Source organism: Nerophis ophidion, linkage group LG11 (assembly GCF_033978795.1).
Source record: "Nerophis ophidion isolate RoL-2023_Sa linkage group LG11, RoL_Noph_v1.0, whole genome shotgun sequence".
Taxonomy (NCBI): domain Eukaryota; kingdom Metazoa; phylum Chordata; class Actinopteri; order Syngnathiformes; family Syngnathidae; genus Nerophis; species Nerophis ophidion.
The window spans coordinates 2,475,893-2,502,135 of NC_084621.1; the positions used below are offsets into that span (position 1 = coordinate 2,475,893).

The following is a 26,243-nucleotide window of genomic DNA, read 5'->3' on the forward strand; positions in this document are numbered from 1 at the left end:
TACTCACATCATATTCATCTGTCAAGTAATAGCTATCCTGGTAATGAGGACTGAATATTGCAAAGATAGCCAGGAAGAGAAAACCTAGAGAAAACCTCTTCAGCGCCGGTACAACGCTGGAACAGAAACACATGAAGATTTGATAGGATAAGTCAGATATATGAAACATGAACAAAATTCTGGGTACCTGTTTGGAGGCTTTCCAGGGCAGTCGCTGAGCTCCCCAGCCACCAGCCTTTGGTAGCTGCGCAGCGGGAACTGGGGGCCCACCAGGAAGCCCCCGTAGAAGTAAGAGAAGCCGCACACCTCCAGCAGCGAAAGCGGGGACGACAGGGCTGCGCTTTTCTGCTGTGAAGTCAGCTCCTCCTGACGATTCAGGATTAAAAAGGGAAGCCATATTTTTCACAAGTGCATACAAACATATGGCAACACAGCGCACAATCTGAATACGCTTCCATGGGAATGGCCTTCATTGCAATTGTCAGCTACATGACGAATATTCATGTTATTTAAAAGACTAAATCAATATGTAATAACAAAACAAACTACTGTACAACTAATAGAGAGAAATGTTTCAGTGAACTACGCTTACCGGACACAAAATGAGGTACACCTGCTTATATTGTAAAATGATTCAAAACAAAAGCTGGACCTTTATAATTCTGTTTTAATGTACATGCTCTCTTTGTAGTCATTAACAAATGTCATGTAGTCAGTGAAATGAGTTAACCAAGACATTAGGAACAGCTCACTTTACTGCGAGCAACAATATCATCAACACAGCTCATTAACACTAAAGCAACACACACACACAAAACCGGCGTGTTCTTAACCGGGTTTAATGAAAGCACTTTCAGGGCAATGTCCACACGAACAGATACTTTAAAAACGCATACTTTCTGATCTGTTTTGGCCTCTTGTCCACATGCACATGACTTTAAAAACTCTGGACAGAGTGAAGAGTTTCAAAAAGTCAGGCTTATGCGAGGACAAGTAAAACTGAGCTTTTTTGTTTGGTTCATAAAAAGTGTGCAACCTAAAGTTTTAAGATGACTTTAACAACGGGACATGAAGACATTGACTTACAAGTGCTTCATACATCTTGCATTTTGGGCAGTGGCAGACGCACTGCGACTAATATATAACACATTGGGCTCCACATAAGTTTGTGCTAAATTTAAAGATAATCTACTTGTCATTATACATCTAATTACCGTATTTTCCGCACAATAAGGCGCACCTAAAAACCTCAAATTTTCTCAAAAGCTGACAGTGCGCCTTATAATCCGGTGCGCCTTATATATGGACCAATATTGAGCCACACCAGGTCTCGCAACTACGGTAAGCAGCCACCGACTTCATTTTCCCCCGTAGAAGAAGTGCGCTTTTTCTTCTACGATAAGCAGCCGTCGACTTCATTTTCCCCCCGTAAAAGAAGAAGCGCGCTTCTTCTTCTTCTACGGTAAGCAGCCGCCGACTTCCTTTTCCCTCGTAGAAGAAGCAGCGCGCGGTGCATGCTGGGATATATGACTGCGGGAGGCGTGCCGTTTCTGTGTGTTTATGTAAAGACCCCAAAATGGCTCCTATTAAGAGACACTCTTACGACGTAGAGTTTAAACTCAAGGCGATCAGTCACACAGTAGAAGACGGGAATAGAGCAGCAGCGAGAAAATTTAACATTAACAGCAGCGACACTGACTCGTTTAATGACGACTTCGACGTATTCGCCCAACTGTTTGATTCGAACACTGAAGAAGAAGAATTTGAGGGATTCGTGGATGAGGAATAATTTAATAAAGTGAGCTTTACATGTTTATTTTGTGTGTTGTGTTGTGTTACATTATTGTTTGAGCAACGTTGAGTTATTTTGCACTATTTCTAGTGTTACTATATTGTGATTTACCGTAACAGTATCAGACTGTTTATGTGTTTATTGAACCGGGGAAAATAATAAAACAGCTGTTTATTCATTTTGGGAGTGAACAAAGTTTTTAGAACGCTGGTTTGTAATCTATCAATAAAGTTTGACTGACCTGACTGTTTTGTTGACATTCCCTTTAGCGCAGCTCCATCTAAAAGGATGCATAACGTAACCCCAGCCTCTCCTGTAGCATCTACTCTATGCGCCTTATAATGCGGTGCACCTTATATATGAACAAAGCTTTAAAATAGGCCATTCATTGAATGTGCGCCTTATAATCCGGTGCGCCTTTTAGTGCGGAAAGTACGGTACAATTATGATGAACAGAGGCGTTACAATGTCACCAAGGCAGCTGTAGCTGCTTTGCAGGATTCCAAATTGATACAAGTGTTTCTTTTAAGCAGAGATTGTTTCTAAAAAATATCTGTGTTCATGTGGACAGGTTAGATTTTGCCAACACACCTCTTATGAGGACTTATTTCAAACTGTTGAAAAATTGCATAAAATTGGAACCTTTAAAAAAACCCCACAAAACAAACTTCATACCAATTTTTGAGAGTGTGCTTAATGTAACGGCCGGTGAGTATATGTGGAGAAGAAAAAACACAAAACAAAAGCAACGACATCAACCAACTCACTGGTTCTTTCCCGCCGTCATAGTAATCAAATGCCAAACCTGGAATCAGAGAACGCAAAACGGGCATAAGAAAACTATGTTAAGGTGACTAATGAATGAAATCATGACATCAAATTAAAAAGGACAGCGAGCACAAGCGATTAAAAGGCATGAAAAAAAGCATAGGCAGATGGATAGATGGTAGCTGTAAAACAAGAGCCAAAGAGCGTGCAGCTTTTCGCAAAAGGAGTTTACCTATAAGTTTGAGCGTGAGCACACAGTGAGGCATCGTCCACTTTATGTCATACTCTTCCGTCGCTGTGTAGTAATAGCCTGCCAACAGGTATAACTGCAGGGAAAAGACAAAGAAATATATTTAAAAAAACAAAAATGTTTGCATACATGATGTGCATTTAAAAAAACAACAGTCAAAGAAAATATATCTGGAGGATGTTGGGAAAGGATAGGCAATGTGAGAGCATTTGATCGGCCTAACAATTTATACATACGTGTTATTTATCTTAATTATATATATTTATTTGTATTATATATATTTTATTTATTTATTTATTTTTAATTGAGTTACATTTATGTATTTATATGTATTTATTTTACATATGTATACATATATAAATATTATATATATATATATATCTACATATGTATACATATTCGCACGCACACCTCTAAAACGTTTACTCACAAATGCTTACTATGCATAATAATGATTTTTAAAAGTCACAGAGGAAATGATCCCGATAAGAAAAAGGTTCCACACTCTAGCTAAGACTGGTGAATCATTAACATTAACGGCATCTCAGAAACAGTTAGGAAGAAAATGATTGTCTACACAGACATTAATATTGAGACATACCTTTTTATAGAAAAATAATCAACAAGTACCGGTAGTTAAACACAGATTTATTCAATTAATTATAATTCTTCATTCTAACAATTTAGAATAGGCTCTTTTCTGTTACCTGCGCACAAAGCCAAATCCGTAAAGGCATCCTTGGATGTGTTAGGTGTGAAAGACTGTGCAAATATTTTATATTTGGCCTTTCATTTACAAGCAAACTGCGTTTTATGTTCATGAACATATCAAATATTTGCTATTTGGCCTTTCATCTACAAGCAAACTGTGATTTATGTCCTTAAAAACTAAATTATTTTAAATAATCCAAAATAGGCTTTTTAAAAAGGTTATTTTTAGCGTTTATGCAGTTGTAAGAAAAGGCATTTTTGTTTTTTTTATGTATTTATTTAAATATTCGGAAAATCATTCATGTTCTAGCTATAGTGCAGCAACACACACAAGCAATTTGAAACCAACCATAAGCAAGTAGAAGTGTAAATTATATTATTATTCATTATATTGAGGCTTCAATAAAGCAGTTCTTTTTCTGGGCTTCATCGGGACTGAATTGCAATTGAGAACTAACAATTGTGTGTTGAATGCTGATGTGTATGGATGTAGAAAAAGTACAAAAAACACTTAAGTATGTGTGGACTTACACTAGTTAGAAACAACTTTAAATATAATCGTTACAAAATACAGTTTTTAATAGCTTCCATGTGTTGTACCAAGAGTGTGCACAAATCATCAGGCAGTTATGTCAATATATTTGCTGCACTGTTTTAAAACAAGGGGTTACATAACGACTGAAGAGTTTGAGGTAGACCCGGGGTGCAGCGAGGGGGACATTTGCGGCACACACCTTTTATTTTATTAGGACACAATTGAATACAATTAAACAAAAAAATCTACCAAAATGAAAAAATGAATGACAATTATTGATGTTAATTAAACCACTGATACTATGCTTTGTCTTCAATAATACAGTGCTGTAGAGATGGAACAGTTTATAAAAAAAACTGACATGGTTCGGACAGCATGTGTTGCTCAAATCAGGTCTTTTTTTTTTGTTAGTACCGCATTTTTCGGAGTATAAGTCGCACATGCCAAAAATGCATAACAAAGAAGGAAAAAAACATATATAAGTCGCACTGGAGTATAAGTCGCATTTTTTGGGGAAATTTATTTGATAAAACCCAACAAAAAGAATAGACATTTGAAAGGCAATTTAAAATAAATAAAGAATAGTGAAAAACAGTCTGAATAAGTGTACGTTATATGACGCATAAATAACCAACTGAGAAGGTGCCTGCTATGTTAACCTGACATATTATGGTAAGTTTCATTCAAATAACTATAACAAGAAAATGAAATCTTATACGTCTATTATCTTACGTCCATCCATCCATTTTCTACCGCTTATTCCCTTTTGGGGTGCGGGGAGCGCTGGCGCCTATCTCAGCTACAATCGGGCGGAAGGCGGGGTACACCCTGGACAAGTCGCCACCTCATCGCAGGGCCAACACAGATAGACAGACAACATTCACACACTAGGGCCAATTTAGTGTTGCCAATCAACCTATCCCCAGGTGCATGTCTTTGGAAGTGGGAAGAAGCCGGAGTACCCGGAGGGAACCCACGCAGTCACGGGGAGGACATGCAAACTCCACACAGAAAGATCCCGAGCCTGGATTTGAACCCAGGACTGCGGGAACTTCGTATTGTGAGGCAGATGCACTAACCCCTCTGCCACCGTGAAGCCCTATTATCTTACGTGAATGAGCTAAATAATATTATTTGATATTCTACGGCAATGTGTTAATAATTTCACACATAAGTCGCTCCTGAGTATAAGTCGCACTCCTGGCCAAACTATGAAAAAAACTGCGACCTATAGTCCGAAAAATACGGTAATCAGTTTGGAGCATGTATGCAGAGTTCTGATCATTCACTTGCTCATTCGTCCCAGAAACACTCACCCGCCCCCCACCGAACCAAACTACCATTTAAAACACCAGCTAAGTTTGCGAACAAACTACAAAGCTATTGCTAGCCAGGACAAACCATACACCCGCAACATGTCATTTTGGACGACACCAACGATGCAATATCAATGTACTGGCAGGACAGCAGCCGTAACGCCAGTGGCACACTTTTGTATTTCTTCACATTATTTAGTTGTTTCCATGCAAAAACAACAGTAAGAACAGCAGCACACTTCCAGCCTTCACAATAATAGATTGACTACATTAACAAAATGAGTTTCAGAAGAATTGCTTACAACAGTTTTTACTTTAAAAGGTGTCAGTAAAATTTTTTCAACGTTTATACACTTCCTTGTCTAATTAACTGGTCTTCATAACATGTAATGGTGGTTCTTTTGCAAACTTGTGCAGAAATTATGTTTTACTGACCATTTTCAAATTCGAATTAAACCTGTTAGCACAAGATTGGCAATAAAAGTTAAAATACGTGTAATACCTTGTGACTTCTTCTTGACGCAACAACACAATAAGCTGAAAAATCAAAAATTCAGTAATTATTTTTAAAGCGCACCGAGATGTAAAGTACACATAAAAAAATGGTTAGAAAATGTTTAATCACTGTTGCTTTATTCCATACAATGATTTCAGGCACAACATCTTCTACCCTGTGCTCAGGCACCCAAAAGCTGACCAATCACAGCTCTGCAGCCAAAGGTAGGATTTTTGGAAGGTGCACTCACACAAGGTCTGCGGGAAGGTACATGAGGCGCGAAAGTGTAAACCAAGCTTTATTCTAAATGACACTGCATTTTGATGAGGTGTAAAATGACTTTTTCCAGATAAATTCATTCGTTTGACATCTTGGACTAGTTTTGTGTCATCAACAGGGTAAAACCAAGCATTGCTGCTCTTCTGGCTACTTAATGATGTACTCACTGTCTGCATACAAGCGCAATTTTCTCATTTAACTAACATATCTTTCAAAAGTTATTTGATTTTAGGGCTTTAATTTAAACAAATGGATCCATTAAAGGCGGGGTACACCCTGGACAAATCGCCACCTCATCGCAGGGCCCACACAGATAGACAGCCAACATTCACACTCACATTCACACACTAGGGCCCCGCCCGATTGTAGCTGAGATAGGCAACAGTGGCCCCCGCGACCCCAAAGGGAATAAGCGGTAGAAAATGGATGGATGGATCGATTAAAGGCTTATGGTGTTTTTTTCCGGCCTATTTGCTAATTAGAACGCAAACCAGTAGTCGACAACATTGAGTTTTTTTTATTTTTTTATTCACATTCCATGAGACACTAAATTATTTTTACTAGATAGAACATAGAGCAGCTGGGTTAGGCTCCAGCACCCCCGCGACTCCGAGTGGGACAAACGGTAGAAAATGGATGGATGGATAGAACATAGAGAAATTAAGAAATACATTCTTGAAATGTTTCACTGTATGTTGTAATTTCATAGAATGTAAGAGTTTTACTAATGGACAAATGTAATTAACTATTCAAGTTCCCCTGGACATACCTTCTAAAAATACTGAAAACAATAAATCACTGCACTAAGGCTAATCTTTGTACTTGGTTAAATTCATATGATGACTTCTGTTTTTGCCAGGCAATACTCGCACATGCAATGACAAGGCCATCAGATGCTGAAAAGAAGGAAGCTACTGTGGTGTTAGAGCAGGGGTCGGGAACCTTTTTGGCTGAGAGAGCCAAGAAGCCAAATATTTTAAAATGTATTTCCGTAAGAGCCATATAATATTTTTTTTAACACTGAACACAACTAAACGCGTGCATTTTTAAGTAAGACCAACATTTCTAGAGTATAATAGGTCTCTTATTCTTTGTAATAACATTGTTTTCTGAAGCTAACTGTGGAGGGGGCGTGGCCTGCAGGCCTGCAGCAACAGGTGCGTAGACGGCCCACCTGGGCCTTGTTATTTAATCACCTGTCGCTCTGTTATAAGCAGCAGCCAGGAGGAGAGATGGAGTTGGGGCTGGAAATACAATTGCTGGAAAACAACTGAGAGACTTATTGAAAAATAAAACAATATTGCAACCCTGAAAAAGGCTCTCATGTCGGTGCTTGGGGGTCTAAAGAACCCCCTGGAGGGCAAGCACCACACTAACCAATAATAACTAAATAACTTCTTACCATTAACGCAACTTCTTGAACGGATGGATGGATTAAAAATGCATGAGAATGTTTCATATTTTGACAATTATTTTTAACACTGTGATTACACGTGAAATTATTAATTACTTATCGTTTTAAGCAACATCAACTCAGATTTATCCGAGAGCCAGATGCAGTCATCAAAAGAGCCACATCTGGCTCCCGAGCCACAGGTTCCCTACCCCTGTGTTAGACCAATGGTTCTTAACCTGGGTTCGATCGAACCCTAGGGGTTCAGTGAGTCGGCCTCAGGGGTTCGGTTAAACCTTTGCCACGGAGGTAAAGACACATCCGACTTATCGTGTAAATAAAAACTTCTCCCTATGAGTGCATTATGGATAGCCCCAAACCATGCTCTAATTTTCCATTTGATTTGCAGGTTGTTTGATTGATCGATTGAATCTTTTACTCACAGATTGCAAAGGAAGAGAATACATTATATGAAACAGTACAGTTTACACAGTTCAGTACATATTTTGTACAATTGACCACTAAATTGTAAAACCCGAATAAGTTTTTTAAATTGTTTAAGTCGGGGTCCACGTTAATCAATTCATTGTAATGTGTATAAGGTGTGTAATTTGTTGTGAGTTCATGCACTGTGTTGGTTTTGTTCTTTAAACAAGTTGATGTTCATGCACGGTTTATTTTATGCACCAGTAAAAAAAAACACATGACTTTTTCTTGAATTTGAAAAAAAACATTTTATTTTTCACTAAAGAAGCGTTTGGGGAATGTGCGTATGAAACGGGTGCGGTTCAGTACCTCCAACAAGATTAAGAATGACTGTGTTAGACAAAGAGAAAGCCATATGAGGATGTCTCACCATTTGAAAGCTGAAGCTGCTCAAAACGGCTGTGACCGTCCTTCCCATGAGCCTCAGCATCAGGAACTGGACGAGGATACATACCGCCGAGTGATAAATCTGGGGACCTGTTGGACAAAGAGAGGAGCGGAGTTTGGACTGCTGGATGAAACGCTATACCGTTTCTGATGACAATTGACAGGAGTTAACCATGCTATCGTATAGAACACACAATGTTAATGCCAGCAAGATGGATGTCTCAAATTGACAGGAGTTATCCATGCTAACGTATAGGACACACAATGTCAATACCAGCAAGATGGATGTCTCACAGAAAGAGGAGAATGGAGCAACAGACCTGCTGTGTGATCCAAAGTGCAGCAACAACAGAATAACACAATAATAAAAGAGAAGATCAATGTTAAGGCCAGTGAAAAAAGTCGATTGATCCTTTCAGGAAGTGAAGTGATCTCCAAAATATAGAGCGCTGCAGAGCATTATTGACATACCTGATAAAAAATTCACACATTCCACACCTTTAAAGTCTTCAAATCAAACCAAATTAGAAGATAAAAAAGTTGTTCAGTTCAGTGAGCCTCTAAAAGACTAACTACTGTAGGTGTGTTTTGCTTTCAAGTGTGTGCGATAAAACAGGAAATGTAACCCTTTTTTTTTTTTTTTACACATTACTGACAGTTGTTAACTTGCTTGTATGAAAGTTAGGAATTTTAAATGTTATGTTAGTACTTATACCTATTAAAACAGCCGAGGTTTGGCTCTGTTACATATTACAATTACGGGGCGGTTTAGCTCGGTTGGTAGAGTGGCCGTGCCAGTAACTTGAGGGTTGCAGGTTTGATTCCCGCTTCCACCATTCTAGTCACTGCCGTTGTGTCCTTAGGCAAGACACTTTACCCACCTGCTTCTAGTGCCACCCAAACTGGTTTGAATGTAACTTAGATATTGGGTTTCACTATGTAAAGCGCTTTGAGTCACTTGAGAAAAAGCGCTATATAAATATAATTTCACTTCACTTCACTCACAATAGTGATATGAAATGGATGCCACAGAGGAAAACCATTGATGTCAAAAATGTAAAAAACTGATGATAAATATAGAACAAGAAACTAAATGTTTTCTGTAGCTCATCTCTACGATTAAAATGGTTAATTTATGTTAAACAGGTAGGAATGTTAACAAAAATGTTACTGAAAATATCACAGTGGTTAGAGTGTCCGCCCTGAGATCGGTAGGTTGTGAGTTCAAACCCCGGCAAACCAAAGACTATAAAAATGGGACCCATTACCTCCCTGCTTGGCACTCAGCATCAAAGCTTGGAATTGGGGGTTAAATCACCAAAATGATTCCCGGGCGCGGCCACCGCTGCTGCTCACTGCTCGTCAACAGTGAGCAGCACTGGTGATCAAGGGTGATGGGTCAAATACAGAGAAACATTTCGCCACATATTGTGTGTGTGTGTGTGTGTGTGTGACAATCATTGGCACTTTAACTTAACTTACACAATTGAAAGGTTTTATGATAGCAACCGTTCTTGAGTCTGTAACTGAATATGAAATTGAGGTCTATGAGGTAAAAAGTTATGGTAACCATAGAACAAAAACAATGTGTTTACTTGTTACTTGTTCACACTTTTATAACAGTAATAAATGTGTAAATGTTATTTGAAACATTACCAGTACAGTTTGTGAATCCTTGTGATGCAAACAGTTTTACCCTCTTTTTATAATAATATGAAATTGATACCAAAGAGAGGGAAACCGAATATATTAAACTTCTTTTTAAAATTTTTATGTTACACATCAATATTAACACTGGTCATCGTCACACTTGTATGAGAGTAGAGTTAAAATATTAATATTGTTTAAAGGTCTTGAAATGGCAACAGTTTGACAGTGAAATGGGTTATTTCTATCATAATATGATAAAGAACAAATTGGAAGTTCTTTGTGGTTGACTTTAGAGCAGGGGGGTCAAACTTCAGGCCTGCGAACAGGTTTTATCCGCCCCGTGGGATGAGTTTGCTAAGTTTAAAAATGAGCCAACATTTTTGAATGAAAGAAACTGCTGTTCTAAATGTGTCCACTAGATATCACAGTAGCAATTTTTTGTATCTTATGCAACATACGTAAAAATAAAAAAAAACACGTCAGTGCACCAGTCGAGGAAAATAAGCAGTCGACATAAATAACATACTGTAATTTCATTTTGATATTATTTTTCTTTCTATCTTGATAGACTGAAAATTAACACCAATGAGTTGACTAATGAACATTATCACATAATTTATTCAGAAAGTATCAATAACGACAACTAAAGGTAGAATTCTGCAACATTTAAGTGTAAACAAAACCCAACAACATTATGATTTGTACATTTTCAGAATGTGCTTGTTCAAAGAAAACAATCTGAAGTTGTCTTTATTTTTAAATTATCGTGCCGTGACTATACCACTTGGGAGTAGATTTTTCTCCGTGTGGCCCCTGATCTAAAATGAGTTTGACACCCCTGCTTTAGAAGATTCAGTTTTTTGCACAAAAAGTTCTTAAAAAACAAATTTTAACCGTACTAATTCAACTAATAGGTGACGTACACATTGAATCATCACACTATTTTGTGTCAGCTCTGCTGTATTGAGTTTACATTCTTTTGAAGGAGGAAATGAGTCTCCATAAGCTGATGACTCATGCGCATGAAAATAAAAAACAACGCATTTAGAGACCATCATGTGCTTCATCGGAAGGGAGCGAAAGTTCTCCTGGGAAAATGTTTTTCTTTTGCTTATGTTTGCTTCACTCGAGTCCTTGTGAGTCCATAGACGGAATACTGTACACAGCCCGAGGAACGTGTCCTTAAATAACTACTGGTACATTTGAGGAAAAACTTTCAACACACAAGAGTCGACCAAACCTCGCTTTGCATGCAAATAAGACACGGGCACGCACACACACAGGCCTCAGGTGGTAAGACATCGTTAGGAGGACCAACCCGCAACACAGAATCAGCCCGCAGAAATGTTAAATCCAAATATCACATGCAAAAAAGGGAAAAAAAATAATCTCTCATAGGCCCTGAGATATTCTCAAAAGAGAGGATAAGATTTAAAAATCCATGAGAGAGACACAAGTCAGGGTTAAGTTCTGTCTAGTGTATGTGCACATTTACATATCCGTGTATTGAGCAGTTTCTTGCGACGTGAAGGACGTCTCGTTTTCAAATATTCTATTCAGCCCTTTAATTAAAAAACATGAGCTAACAGAAGTGCAGAGGCAATTATAAAAGGTGAAATTGGATAACTCATATCGCTTCACACACTCAGCAGGAAGTCGTTTATCTGTTGTAAGTCAGTGAAAGCTTCTCTCGACTTAAATTATATTTGACAAAATTGTTTCTAAGCCTCTCTTAAAAGGTTCTCTTTATGCAAAAGTAACTTTTTATGAACAGTAATGTGTCCCTAGAATCCATTCATGAGTACTAGACTCTAGACTTTATCATCCCCCGCAGTTGTTTGCTCCATTTTCAAGATGTTCAGTGTTTACATGACGTCATGACGGAAAAACCTACATCCTCATGGACATGACACCACCATATAGCTCACCCCGTGAAAATAAGAGTATTAGTTAAAAAAAAAACAAATACGGTAAGTCAGGCTTCGCTAGACATCTTAAAATAACTCATTGAAATCTGCCAAGCATTCATCAATCAGCTACAGATATGGGAGCTATAAGTTTGACAATTTTGTTTTTTTCAGGGAATTTTGAATAGGTAAATCTAGCATGATGTGGCTGTTACAATGTGAGTGCAACATTAGCACTGTAGCGCACATACCTATGCTAGTGCTTCCTGTGCACTTAAGATGTGACTTTAAGGTTTTACTACTTACGTATAAAATACTACACGGTCTAGCTCCATCCTATCTTGCAGATTGTATTGTACCATATGTCCCGGTAAGAAATCTGCGTTCAAAGGACTCCGGCTTATTAGTGATTCCCAGAGCCCAAAAAAAGTCTGCGGGCTATAGAGCGTTTTCCATTCGGGTTCCAGTACTCTGGAATGCCCTCCCGGTAACAGTTCGAGATGCTACCTCAGTAGGAGCATCTAAATCTCATCTTAAAACTCATTTGTATACTCTAGCCTTTCAATAGACCCCCTTTTTGGACCAGTTGATCTGCCGTTTGATTTTATTTTTCTTCTCTGTCCTCTGTCCCCCTCTCCTTTGTGGAGGGGGGAGGGGGGGGAGGGACACAGGTCCGGTGGCCATGGATGAAGTACTAGCTATCCAGAGTCGGGACCCAGGAAAGACCGCTCGCCTATGGGGACATCTCTGCGCTGCTGATCCGCCTCCGCTTGGGATGGTTTCCTGCTGGCTCCACTATGGACGGGACTCTCGCTACTATATTGGATTCACTTTGGACGGGACTCTCGCCGTTCTGTTAGATCCACTATGGATTGGACTTTCACAATATCATGTTAGACCCGCTCGACATCCATTGCTTTCGGTCCCCTAGGGGAGGGGGAAGTTGCCCACATATGCGGTCCTCTCCAAGGTTTCTCATAGTCATCATTGTCACTGTCACCGACGTCTCATTGGGTGTGAGTTTTTCCTTGCCCTTATGTGGGCTCTACGGAGGACGTCGTTGTGGTTTGTGAAGCCCTTTGAGACAATTATGATTTAGGGCTATATAAATAAACATTGATTGAATGATTGATTGATTGCTAACTTGCTAATGTTTTTGTCCTCAGCTCCACTCATTATTGTTACATTGTTGTTTGTGATGTATGGCTTCCACTACGTTGTACAAAGGCAGAGAGTAGTGAGACTTTAAAAAAGGTACACAACAGTGCTTTTGAGAAACACACTGTACTGACAGCTCATAAGCATTAAAGCAGGCACACAAAACAACAGCATGTCACCAGTAGGGAATACTAGAAAGACTTTTACTAAATTTCATCCATCCATGGATTTTCTACCGTTTGTCCCTCTCGGGGTCGCTAGGGTGCTGGAGCCTATCCAAGCTGCATTAGGCAGAAGGCGGTGTACTCCCTGGACAAGTTGCCACCTCATCGCAGGGAACAACACAGATAGACAATATTCAAACTCACATTCAGTCCATTCATTTTTCTACCGCTTGTCACTCTCGGGGTCACGGGGGGTGCAGGAGCCTATACCAGCTGCATTTGGGTGGAAGGCGGTGTACAGCCTGGACAAGTCGCCACCTCATCGCAGGGCCAACACAGATAGACAACATTCACACACACTAAATTCCACCAGGGTAAATTTTGAGCAATATATTAATATGGGACCTCTGACATTTATTTAAAACAGGAAGTTTAATATTTTTAGAGGAACACAAACAGGTGAAAATTCACTGTAGAGGATGACAGTACAGTTCACACAAAGTGAGAAACTACCAATCGCTGACAACACGGGAGACCAATGACCTTTGGGCCTAATAACTTCAAATCCTAAATTGAAAATCACACATTTTTAATCACTATAAACAACTTTGAACGCTTTAAAGAGCATGTAAATGACGTCAATCACAAACTTTATCCCTCACAGTCACCAGGTTTCACCGCAGTCTCAAGGCTGTGGCATGTTTATGAAACAAAACCAACAGTGTCCCTGACTCGGGTGGCATTCAACAGACAGTCTCGGTTTATGAGCGTGTCATGTGACCTTGCTCAACTTGTGAACCACAGAGCTCAAGCTTGTGGTGCTGCTGTGCTAGTGTAGCATGCGAACACTGTGTCAATTGCAAGTTGGAATAAGAGGCGCTTGTGGAAATCAAAGCTAGTAAAGATACAGTGGAAGCTCTAAAGTCGAACACACAAATAGTCACCCCAGCCCTGGGCGTTACAAATCCATTTCATTGATTAATTCTTACAGCGGTGGAATCATTTACCCAAGGCACCGCTTATGATAAGAAAGGGGCTCAATGGAGGGGTCATGGAAGCAGTCACATTGCACTTTGCCTTTAGATTCCTGTAAGTTTTGGCACTGTTTGAAGCCAGACAGAATTAAAAATTTCAAATGTGTAATTTTTTTAATTAAATTTGGTAAATTAAAAATTGTTAAAATGCTGCAGCTTTGAATGTAAATAAGTATGTGACCCCAAAAGGGAATAAGCGGTAGAAAATGGATGGATGGATGGATGATATCTAAAAACAAACTAGTGTATTTTTTTCTAACAAAAGAACAGCTGGCAGTTTATTACCATGAGGGAAATAAGAGTTACTTGTGTAGAGTTATGCATCTAAATTTAAAGTGGAACATTATCAGCAGACCTATGTAAGTGTCAATATATACTTTGATGGTGCGGAAAAAAGACAATTTATTTTTTAACAGATTTCCGAACTCTAAATGGGTGAATTTTGGCGAATTAAACGCCTTTCTGTTTATCGCGCTGGAGGGGATGACGTCAGAATGTGACGTCGCCGAGGTAACACACCCGCCATTTTCATTTTCAACACATTATAAACACCGGGTCACAGCTCTGTTATTTTCCGTTTTTTTGACTATTTTTTGGAACCTTGGAGACATCATGCCTCGTCGGTGTGTTGTCGGAGGGTGTAACAACACTAACAGGGAGGGATTCAAGTTGCACCACTGGCCCCAAGATGCCAAAGTGTCTGTCGCCAGACCCCCATTGAATGTACCAGAGTGTCTCCACATTTTACCGGCGATGCTAAGGCAGACATGGCACAGAGATGTATGGATAACCTGCAGATGCATTTGCAACGATAGTCAACAAAATCACAAAGGTGAGTTTTGTTGATGTTGACTGCCAGCTAATCGATGCTAACATGTTACGCTAATCGATGCTAACATGCTATTTACCGGTGGTGCTAAAGCAGACATGGTACAGAGATGTATGGATAACCTGCAGATGCATTTGCATCTATATTACGTTTCCTTCCACCCACATTTAATGCGAAAAAAACACCAATCGACGGATTTAAGTTGCTCCAGTGTCAAAAGATGCGAAAGTCCTGATCGTTTGGTCCGCACATTTTACCGGCCATGCTATGACTATGAATTCGCTCAATAGCTTCAGTTTCTTCTTCAATACTTTCATACTCCAACCATCTGTTTCAATACATGCGTAATCTGTTGAATCGCTTAAATCGCTGAAATCCGAGTTTGAATCCGAGCTAATGTCGCTATATCTTGCTGAGGTATTCCCATTGTTTGTTTACATTGGCAGCACTGTATGACGTCACAGGGAAATGGCCAGTGTCTTCGCGAGAGCGAAAATAAGGAACTTTAAAGCTTTATTTAGGGATATTCCAGGACCGGTAAAATTTTGAAAAAAACTTCAAAAATACAACAAGCCACTGGGAACTGATTTTTATTGTTTTTAACCCTTTTGAAATTGTGATAATGTTCCCCGTTAAGCAAAACTTGTTTTGAATTATCTGTCATTTGTACTTACACTGCCTTTTAAAGCCTCTCTGTAAATTTGGGACAATATTGGACAATACAAAAGATCTGACAAAATAGGCACATCGGATCAACCAATTCTGTATTTGTTCTCCTGTGTATTTGACACAGAACCAAGTGACAATTGCTTTCAACACAAGAGTCAAGTCGTTAGTGCTTATAATGTACAACCTTGTACCCACATTGCTGGACACTTTCACACAGGCACTGTCCCGCTTCTATTACGGTCCTCATACTACCTACGAGGCAGGTCGACTTTCTCCTAACCATTACGTATCAGTGAAGTTTGCACAAAACAACAAGGCAAAAAAAAGAGAGATTGCAAGTGCTATGTGAAAGGTAATAGAGATTTAACAGTCAGAACAACACCAATGGAAGTGAAGGCATGACAAGGGTGTAAAATAGGGTTGGGCAATATGGGATTAAATCTATATTTATTATAGTTATATATTGCAGCCTCCTGCGATGACAATATATATCATGATATATTACTGAGGATTTCCCCTACATGTAAACGATCGTGTTGCCGCCACACATTCAAAATAAGTTTTTACTGTCTTTTTTCCCTCATGAAAACACTGTTTTAAAAACATGAAAACACATTTAAGTGACGTATTGTCTGAACGGATATACCGTATATAATATATTATTTATTTACTATAAGTTTGAAACACAGCTCAAATTTGCTTTATTTTGAGAAAAATATGTGCGTTAAATCGCCTGTCAGAAACGCCGCAGCAACTGGTCGTGCACCTAAACCAGTTGACATCCGGCAAAAGTAAAGAGAGAAAGTTGAAGAGAAAGGTATATTAAGTTAAATAATGCATTTTGTTGTTCAAATGTAACCTACCCTAAATACTTTGACATTACTACAGACAATAACGTGGTTATTTTCAGAGTGACTTCATTGTGAAGAATAACAACAAAACACCCAGTTACGTTTTTCCAAATCTAACTCAAAAAACTGTTTACAGATTTGGCAAATTAAATTGCAACATTAAAATGCAGCCTATGTTACCGTTTGCAATAAATAATTGACATTGCATTGAACAAAGAGAGCACAGTCTAACACAGGGGTGTCAAACTCAAATAGAGTGGAACAAATTAACCTTTTAATAGGGACCCAAACAAGTTTTGCATTAAATATTGAACAAGCAAGGCTTATACAACTTTAGTGCCATGCAAAATCCAGTTTCAAATAATAATAATAATAATTAAAAGAATATCAATGGCATATCAAATAAAATGTAAATAAAAATTGTATGTCTTTTTTTCTATTTGCAATCTTCTGAGGTAAATGTCACATTTTTTTCACAGGCTAATAATACATTTGAAAATAAAATAACAATAATGAATGAACCAAACATTCAAGCCTTGAAGTAGCAAGAGAAAATGCATGAATAAAACGTTAATTATTGGTCAGTTTGCTGGAAGTTTCCCGGAAGAGTTAGTGCTGCAAGGGTTTCTGGGTATTTGTTCTGTTGTGTTACGGTGCGGATGTTCACCCAAAATGTGTTTGTCATTCTTGTTTGGTGTGGGTTCACAGTGTGGCGCACATTTGTAACAGTGCTAAAGTTGTTTATACGGCCACCCTCAGTGTGACCTGTATGGCTGTTGACCAAGTATGCCTTGCATTCACTTGTGCGCGTGTGTGTAAAAGCCACAAATATTATGTGACTCGCTGTTAGTATGGAGGAAAAGCGGACGTGACGACAGGTTGTAGAGAACGCTAAAGGCAGTGCCTTAAATGCACGCCCCCAATATAGTTGTCCAGGTGGAAATCGGAAGAATGGTTGCCCCGGGAGATTTACAGGAGGGGCACTGAAATTCGGGAGTCTACCGGGAAAATGAGGAGGGTTGGCAAGTATGAGTATTAGCGGTGAATGCAGTGTTACAGCGGCACCGACGCTGTATAACACCGGCGGGCCAGCTCTAATGCTAAATTGATATTGCCTCAAGGGCCAAATTAAATTACACGGCGGGTCAGATTTGGCCCGCGGGCCAGAGTTTGACACCCATGGTCTAACAGGTCAAATTATTTGTGTTAAAGCTGATTGTCATTCTATCGATATAAGATTTTTTTTTTATTAATAAGGGTATGTTTTTAAATATACATGAAACATTTGATTAGCATTTTTATTGAAAGTGTATGTATCATTGCAAAACAAAATTATCATGTTATATGATGATGTCATATTGACTACGCCCCCCACCACAACATATGTATCAATCAATCAATCAATCAATAAAAGTTTATTTATATAGCCCTAAATCATGAGTGTCTTAAAGGGCTGCACAAGCCTGATTGATTGATTGATACTTTTATTAGTAGATTGCACAGTTCAGTACATATTCCGTACAATTGACCACTAAATGGTAACACCCCAATAAGTTTTTCAACTTGTTTAAGTCGGGGTCCACGTTAATCAATTCATGGTACAAATATATACTATCAGCATAATACAGTCATCACACAGGTTAATCATCATAGTATATACATTGAATTATTTACATTATTTACAATCCGGGGGGTGGGATGAGAAGCTTTGGTTGATATCAGTACTTCAGTCATCAACAATTGCATCAACAGAGAAATGTGGACATTGAAACAGTGTAGGTCTTATTTAGTAGGATATGTACAGCCAGCAGAGAACATAGTGAGTTCACATAGCATAAGAACAAGTATATACATTAGAAGTACATTTTAGTTGTTTATAATCCGGGGAGATGGGATGTGAATGGAGGAGGGTATTAGTAAAGTGTTGAAGTTGCCTGGAGGTGTTGTTTTAGAGCGTTTTTGAAGGAGGATAGAGATGCCCTTACTTTTATACCTGTTGGGAGTGCATTCCACATTGATGTGGCATAGAAAGAGAATGAGTTAAGACCTTTGTTAGATGGGAATCTGGGTTTAACGTGGTTTGTGGAGCTCCCCCTGGTCTTGTGGTTATGGTGGTCATTATTAGTAGATTGCACAGTTCAGTAGTTTGAGATGTATTTCAGTATCAAGGAGGTGTAGCGGATTTTATAGACTAGGCTCAGTGCAAGTTGTTTGACTCTGTCCTCCACCCTGAGCCAGCCCACTTTGGAGAAGTGGGTTGGATTGAGGTGTGATCTGGGGTGGAGGTCTAAAAGTAACCGGACTAGCTTATTCTGGGATGTTTGGAGTCTAGATTTGAGGGTTTTGGAGGTTCTGGGGTACCAGGAGGTGCAAGCGTAATCGAAGAAGGGTTGAATGAGAGTTCCCGCTAGAATCTTCAAGGTGCTTTTGTTGACCAGAGAGGAGATTCTGTAGAGGAATCTCGTTCTTTGGTTGACCTTTTTGATCACCTTGGTTGCCATTTTATCACAGGAAAGATTAGCCTCTAGAATGGAACCTAGGTAGGTGATCTCATCCTTCCTGGTGATAACAATGTCACCCACTTTTATAGTGAAGTCACTGACCTTCTTAAGTTTGATATGGGACCCAAATAGGATGGATTCCGTTTTACCTAAGTGTATGGATAGCTTGTTGTCAGCGAGCCAGGTGCAAATATTGAAGAGTTCAGCACTGAGGATTTGTTCCACCTGTGACTTGTCCTTGCCGGATACCAGCAGGGCCGAGTCATCCGCAAACAGGAACAATTCACAGTGGCATGCTGATGGCATGTCATTTATGTATATTAGGAACAGTAAAGGTCCTAGTATACTGCCTTGGGGGACTCCACAGCTTACTGAGAGGGGAGGGGACATGGTGCCGTTCACCTCTACCACCTGTTTCCTCCCCTCCAAGTAAGATTGCATTCAGCTCGATGAGGTTTCGTCAAATCCGATTGCTCGGAGCTTATCCAACAGTATAGCGTGGTTAACGGTGTCAAAGGCCTTCTGAATGTCCAGCATGACCATGCCGCAGTATTTGCCCGAGTCCACCTCATGTTTGATGTGGTCGGTCAGATAGAGAAGGCATGTGTCAGTGGAGTGCTTAGTTCTGAAGCCGGATTGGAATTTGTACATTAGTTTATTAGTAGCAAGGTATCTATCAACCTGTTCATAAACTATTCTCTCCATTACTTTCGAAATGGAACTGAGAATAGAAACAGGTCGGTAGTTACCAGGTTCTAATTTGCTTCCTTTTTTATAAAGGGGGGTTACTCTTGCTATCTTGAAATCCTTGGGTACTTGGCCTTGTTTGATTGAGAGGTTTATTATATGTGTGATTATTGGGGCAATGGTGGTGGCAGAGTCCATGAGGAATCTGGAGGCGATATTGTCAAGGCCGGTGGTCTTGTTTGGGTGGAGCGCGCTCAATTTATTAACAACCACAGTCACAACAACATCCTCGGCTCAGATGCCACATCAGGGCAAGAAAAAAACTTAACCCAGTAGGATACAATGAGAAACCTTGGAGAGGATATAGTGGAGTATATGGTGGCAATCAAGGGGAAACCCTCTTACTGGCAAGTAAATGACAATAGAACCATTTCAAAATGGGTTACAAAAGGTCCTAATTTAGCTGCCGACATATGTGATAACATATTGTGTCATTTCCAGTTGTATTATTTTGTAGGGATGGACGATTATGGCAAAAAGAATCATCACAATTATTTTGATTGATATTGAAATTACGATTAACAAATCGATTATTCATTAATTTGAAAAACATAAGCATTTGAAAATCAACTTAAATAGAATTTAAAAGAACAACCAAACAGTAACGAATAAACACATTAAATAATAATAAGAATAATAGTAACAACAATACATTGAAACAATAAAAGCAATTTTATCCATTTTAATGTTGTTTTTTTTACACTTGTTTTACCCCCATAGAATGTGTGCTTTTTGTGTATGAATAAATTGTTTTAAAAACAACCAATCAAACTCGCATGTCATAATCCGAGCCAACAAATGTTTGGTAATTAAATGCAAAAATCCTCACATTTATTGGTGCAATACATCTTTGAACAATTTCTATTAAAATTTTAAGTCAAAGCATAGTACCTTTATAAATTTATCAAAAAGTGTTTTCAGTACATCATGCTTGTGTAAGGTACTTGTTTTAAACCTTTGTTTTGGTTGTACATTCAGAACGGATGTCATGCATACCGTTGTTACTGTGAAAGGGGGATCCTGCTTTTGTTCTGAGCTTGACGACTCTGGACTGTTAAAAAAAAATATATATATTTTTTTTTCTAAAAAGAGAAAGCCTCTTAAGTTGTGACTGCCGTCCTGTTTGTACGTTGATCTTACATCAATGATGTCGTCCACAACAACACAAGCAGATTAGATGTGTTGTAGGTGTATGGATTGTTCTTGCTAGCTTTAGCTTTGTTGTTTAGTCAGTTTTTTAAGTAGCCGTCGAGACATTGTTTAGTTTGGGATGTGTTTTGGGTTTGAATGAGCGGTCCCAACACACTACTTTCCCAAAATGTTCCTTCTCCTCAAAACGACAGCATTTTACTCACATTTATGTCAACCTCCTGTAATAAAGGGACGTATGTCCTAAGTTTCTAAACAATAATAAAAGTGACAAAATATTTTTCGATAGTAAAAAAAATGATGATCTAATCACTGTAGCATAAATTATATTATACTGATAATACACTTGGCATCGTTACTGTCAATATTTGTATCGAAGCGCCCACATTTGTTTACGTCAAAACGCTCCAGCTTGCGGTTATCATATCCTCCTATGGTGCGTAGTGTAGCAATTTTAGCTATTTCTCGTCCTCCTGTGATAATAAATGTAAGAAACATTGTTTGCCGCCATGGAGGCGAGGACTGCTGACTCAGAAGTGTCTTTGCACTGTGGAGGGACTTAAGCTGATAGCGGGAATCATTGTGTTGACAACGCGTTTGTTTGCTTGTCTCCAATTTTCCGGGACGAGAATGTGTCATCAACATGCATTATCATGCTTTACCCATAATAGTAAAAGCCTTATTTTCTGCGTAATTTATATTGCAAATCGCCTATATAACGCAACTCTATTGTGAAGTTGTCCCGCCCCCTGTTGGGATGTATGCAACAAAGTACTTTATGCGTCATACCAGACGCTGGCATGTACCAAATTATTTTTTTTTATTTATAAGTCTTACGGATTTTTCAGGATGTCTGTGTCAAAAAAGGCTTTTGATAACTAACAGCAATAAACACTTAAGTTGCTGATGGCTTTCTAAATTTAGCGGCACGCACACACGCTCACACAAGTAAAACAAGCTCGCTCGCCCGCCCCGTTCATCTCACCAAAGTTGAATGTCGCTAGAGCCAGTCCGGATAAGGCATGGAACAGGTGGATAACGGTGGCTGGCTGGTAGAACAAGAAATGCCGGTACAAAAGAGCGAAGGGATACCCTGCAGGAGAGAAGTAGAGAAATATCAATTGAGTGGAGTTCTGGCGTTAATGTAGTGAAAACACATGCTGCAAACACAAATTGGTATGAGAGATCGTGGGAACATGGCACCTCAAAAGGTAGAATAAACAAAAGTGATTTGTGGACTTTTCAATGAGCTGTTTTAATAAGTTAGTCTAATAACACCTACTTAAGTCATTAACATGATCAATTAATGGGGCTATTTGTAGAATTGCATCATACTGAAGGTGTGTTCACATTCATCATGTTTGCTTCTGTTAAAAGGACCTACAATGAGTTTGCTCAGAGTCAAATTTGTTCACCAAAATCAAAATTCTTCATTAAAACCAATGTGGAACCCCAAGCAGAAAACCTAAACAACAAAATAAATGATTATGCCAGTTATTATCACTTTGGCATTCATGGCTACGACTGTATACTGACCCCACTCAAATCAAGGTATTTTGTATGTTGGGGAGGGTAGGGCAACTGGAGGATTTCGAAAATTGAAGAAAAATATCTGGATAAACTGGATTTTTTTCCAGATACCTACAACTTAGGTACTATTACAGGGGGTCTCGAACTCAATTTACCTGCGAGCAACTGACAGCAGAAACTGGGTGAGGCTAAGCCGTGAGAAAATATTTCTTAAAAAACTCAAACATGCACTTTTTAACGAATTCACTTGATTTGAATAGCTTTCCCGCCCTAGCAACATTCTTACCAACTCTCGCGATCTTTCCGGGAAACACTCGAATATAAGTGCACCTCCCGACAATCTCCGGGGGCGATCATTCTCCCGGTTTTCACCCGGACAACAATATTTAGGGTGTGCAGTGGTAGCTCTGTATTTAGTGTCCTCTAGAACCTGCCGTCTAGTCCACTTTCCCACCATATAACCAGTGTGCCAGCTCAAACACATTGTATGAGGCTTCTGCTTACCCACAAGACAAACTGTACTTGATCAACAGCCGTACAGGTCTCACTGAGGGTGGCCGTATGAACAACTTTATCACTGTTACAAATATGCGGCACACCAATCTTATTTGGTGTGAACCCACACCAAACAAGATTGACAACACACATTTTGGGAGAACATCCGTACCGTATCACAACATAAACACAACAGAACAAATACCCAGAATCCAATGCAGCCCTAACTCTTCCGGGCTACAATAGGGGGTGGGGTTGGAGGAGTGGAGGTGTATATTGTAGCCCAAGAAGAGTTAGGGCTGCATGGGAGTCTGGGTATTTGTTCTGTTGTGTTACGGTGCTGATGTTCTCCCAAAATGTGTGTCATTCTTGTTTGGTGTGGGTTCACAGTGTGGCGCATATTTGTAACAGTGATAAAGTTGTTTATACGGCCACCCTCAGTGTGACCTGAGTAGCTGTTGATCAAGTATGTCTTTCAGGTCACTTACTGTGTCAACAAAAGCCAAGTACAACATGTGGCTATGCTGGCACTCTGTTAGTACTGGTTGTAGGGGACGCTATAGGCAGTGCTTCCACGGTGCCCCCATAATGTAGTTGTTGGGGTGAGTTCCGAGAGAAAGATCACCCCTGGAGGGGCACTGGATATTGAGAGTCCCCTGGAAAATCAAGGGTATACAAGTATAACGCTGTAAAGCGCTATTCATATAGGACTCGCAGGCCGCACCAGTATTACATTATCACATCAAGGTGTGGGCCGCAAAATAACGTCTCGCGGGCCGCGTGTTTGAGATCCCTGTACTACTATATAAACGAGATCAGGATAAACATTTCCACTGAAAAGAACGGGGTGGTAAATAATAAGGAATACATTCAAAGGAAAGAAGATCAAAAACATAACATGTTGGAGAGGATGTGGACAAATGGATGTGGGGCATCCACATATTTTTGGTGGGAAATACAATAAAAATAATGCAATTTTGGAGAATTATACACAATGTTTTGTCAACAATTCCTGGATAGGAGATTCCTATATGCCACTTGCAACCATGTACTTGGGAAATTTAAATGAGGTAACTGTACAAGCAAAAGACATACATAAGGATACTGCTGACAGCATGTAAGAAACTATTCCAAAGAATTGAGGCAAGGAGGACAGGCCTACACAAGACTGGTGGGTTCAGACTTATGAGGAAATTTAATTTCACGCAATCCTGACACGGCCTGCAACTACAGGGACCGGATTTCGGGAACATGTGGAGGAGGTGGATAGTGTTCAAGACCAAACTGCAACAACAAGATACTTACACAAAATTGATAATTATTCTTCAAACAATAAAAAAAAGGTTTTATTTTGATTTCTATCCGAAATAATGTTTTACGAGAATTGTGTTGAATTGAAAATGGATTATGAACCATATCGTCACCCCAAGAATCCAAATCGAATTAAATCGTGAAGTGGCAAAAGATTCCCATCTCTAGTTGATTATATACCCGGTAAGAAAAAAATATTTTGGCATGGATTTCCATTACTTGTGCAACATTTAAAAGGGTGCATTTTCTTTTAAACAAAAACACTGCCAGAGCCTTGAAAAAGGAAAAATCAACAATTAATTGGGGCAGAGGGGATGAAAGTACAGAGGAGAAATCTACCACAAAAGAAGGAAGGACCGATGGTCGGACATCCAAGCTTTACTGTCACCTTTTCGCTCTAATGGGTTTTCACTGATTTGGATATAACCACAAATCTGCTTTTGGAAAAACATTTAAGCAATAATGATGATGAAGTTAACAATAATGCAACATACAGTACAGGACAAAAGTTTGGACACACCTTCTCATTCAGTGTGCTTTCTTTATTTCATGACTATTGTATATTGTCACTGAAGGCATCTCAACTACGAATGTACTTAACAAAAAAAGGTGAAAGAACAGAAAACATGTTTTATATTCTAGTTTCTTCAAAATAGCCACCATTTGTTCCGATTACTGCTTTGCACACTCTTAGCATTCTCTGGATGAGCTTCGAGAGGTAGTCACCTGAAATGGTTTTCACTTCACTGGTGTCATAGTTTTGATGTAAATGTAAGTAGTCTTGAAAAATAAAGGAATCTCATTTAAATGAGAAGGTGTGTCCAAACTTTTGGCCTGTACTGTATGTCGACATTAACTGACCATTTTTTTAAATTTATATGACCATTTTGGGGCTAAAACTTTGTGTTGACAAAAGCACAATGACTAATGCTGGCACTTTTTACTAATAACACAGTTTACCAAAACTTAATGAGTGGTTGGACCTAAACAGGATTTGCTGTAAGTATTTAACCCAGTAGATAACATTTTGTCACGTAACATTTCTCAAATGCTGCCCAATCAAGTCCTTACTTCATGCATTAATATCTTTACAGCGCAGCCTTTGGCCCATGACTAAAATACAAATGTGAACTAATGCTAACGGACGCTAACCAAAGTCTATTTTTTTTTTTGGGACCAAGAACACTGAACCACAAGTATGACCACAGTCTATTTTTTTTAATATTTGGTTTACATGATTTAGCTACATTTGGCAGCGCCACAATAATGCTACTAACTTTCCACAGAACATATCTCTCTACATGCTGATAAAAACTTTGATTACAGCAGGTTGAACGGGCTAAACAGTGTAGTGACCACAAATGTTATGCAAGACCCATTGAGCAACACAAGGACAAGGAACATCAGACGCTTAAGAAACGAACAGGCGCTAACATGTGTCAGGGCAAAGTTCACGGTATTAATAAGGACACGCTTTCGAAGTCATGGATTATTTTGGACATCCAACCATCCATTTTTGTGCTTAGCAAAAAGTCATAACTAAATGTAGTTCCACTTGTTCAATACATTATGAGTTGAGTTTGAGTTTGTTTGCAACATGCATGCATAAAAAATTATACATCACAATTTCCAGTTTCTCTATTCAACATGTTCAAAAAAAGAATAGGAAGAAGCCGAGCTTACTTAATCCTACCCATTTTCCTTTACTTAGCAGTTGCTAAAACTTTTGTTCACTTCCTGTTCTCAATTTATTCACAATATACTCCATAAGTAACAATAAAAGTGAATAAACAATAATTGGTGAAGTAAATTATATTTCATATGGCGAGATGATT

At 39.0% G+C, this 26,243-nt stretch overlaps 1 protein-coding gene across 3 annotated transcripts in view; it reads right to left on the bottom strand.

Annotated features, from left to right (window-relative positions):
* The window catches only part of lpcat3 (lysophosphatidylcholine acyltransferase 3), a 61,210-nt gene that overhangs the window by 20,547 nt on the left and 14,420 nt on the right, over positions 1-26,243 (bottom strand). For all 3 annotated transcript variants that reach the window (XM_061914863.1, XM_061914861.1, XM_061914860.1), the window contains 6 exons: positions 22,058-22,165; positions 8,397-8,503; positions 2,793-2,886; positions 2,560-2,597; positions 188-366; positions 8-116 (listed from right to left, as the gene is read on the bottom strand). In XM_061914863.1, coding sequence (XP_061770847.1) covers positions 8-116; positions 188-366; positions 2,560-2,597; positions 2,793-2,886; positions 8,397-8,503; positions 22,058-22,165 — 635 coding nt within the window. The remainder of the gene's footprint in view (positions 1-7; positions 117-187; positions 367-2,559; positions 2,598-2,792; positions 2,887-8,396; positions 8,504-22,057; positions 22,166-26,243) is intronic.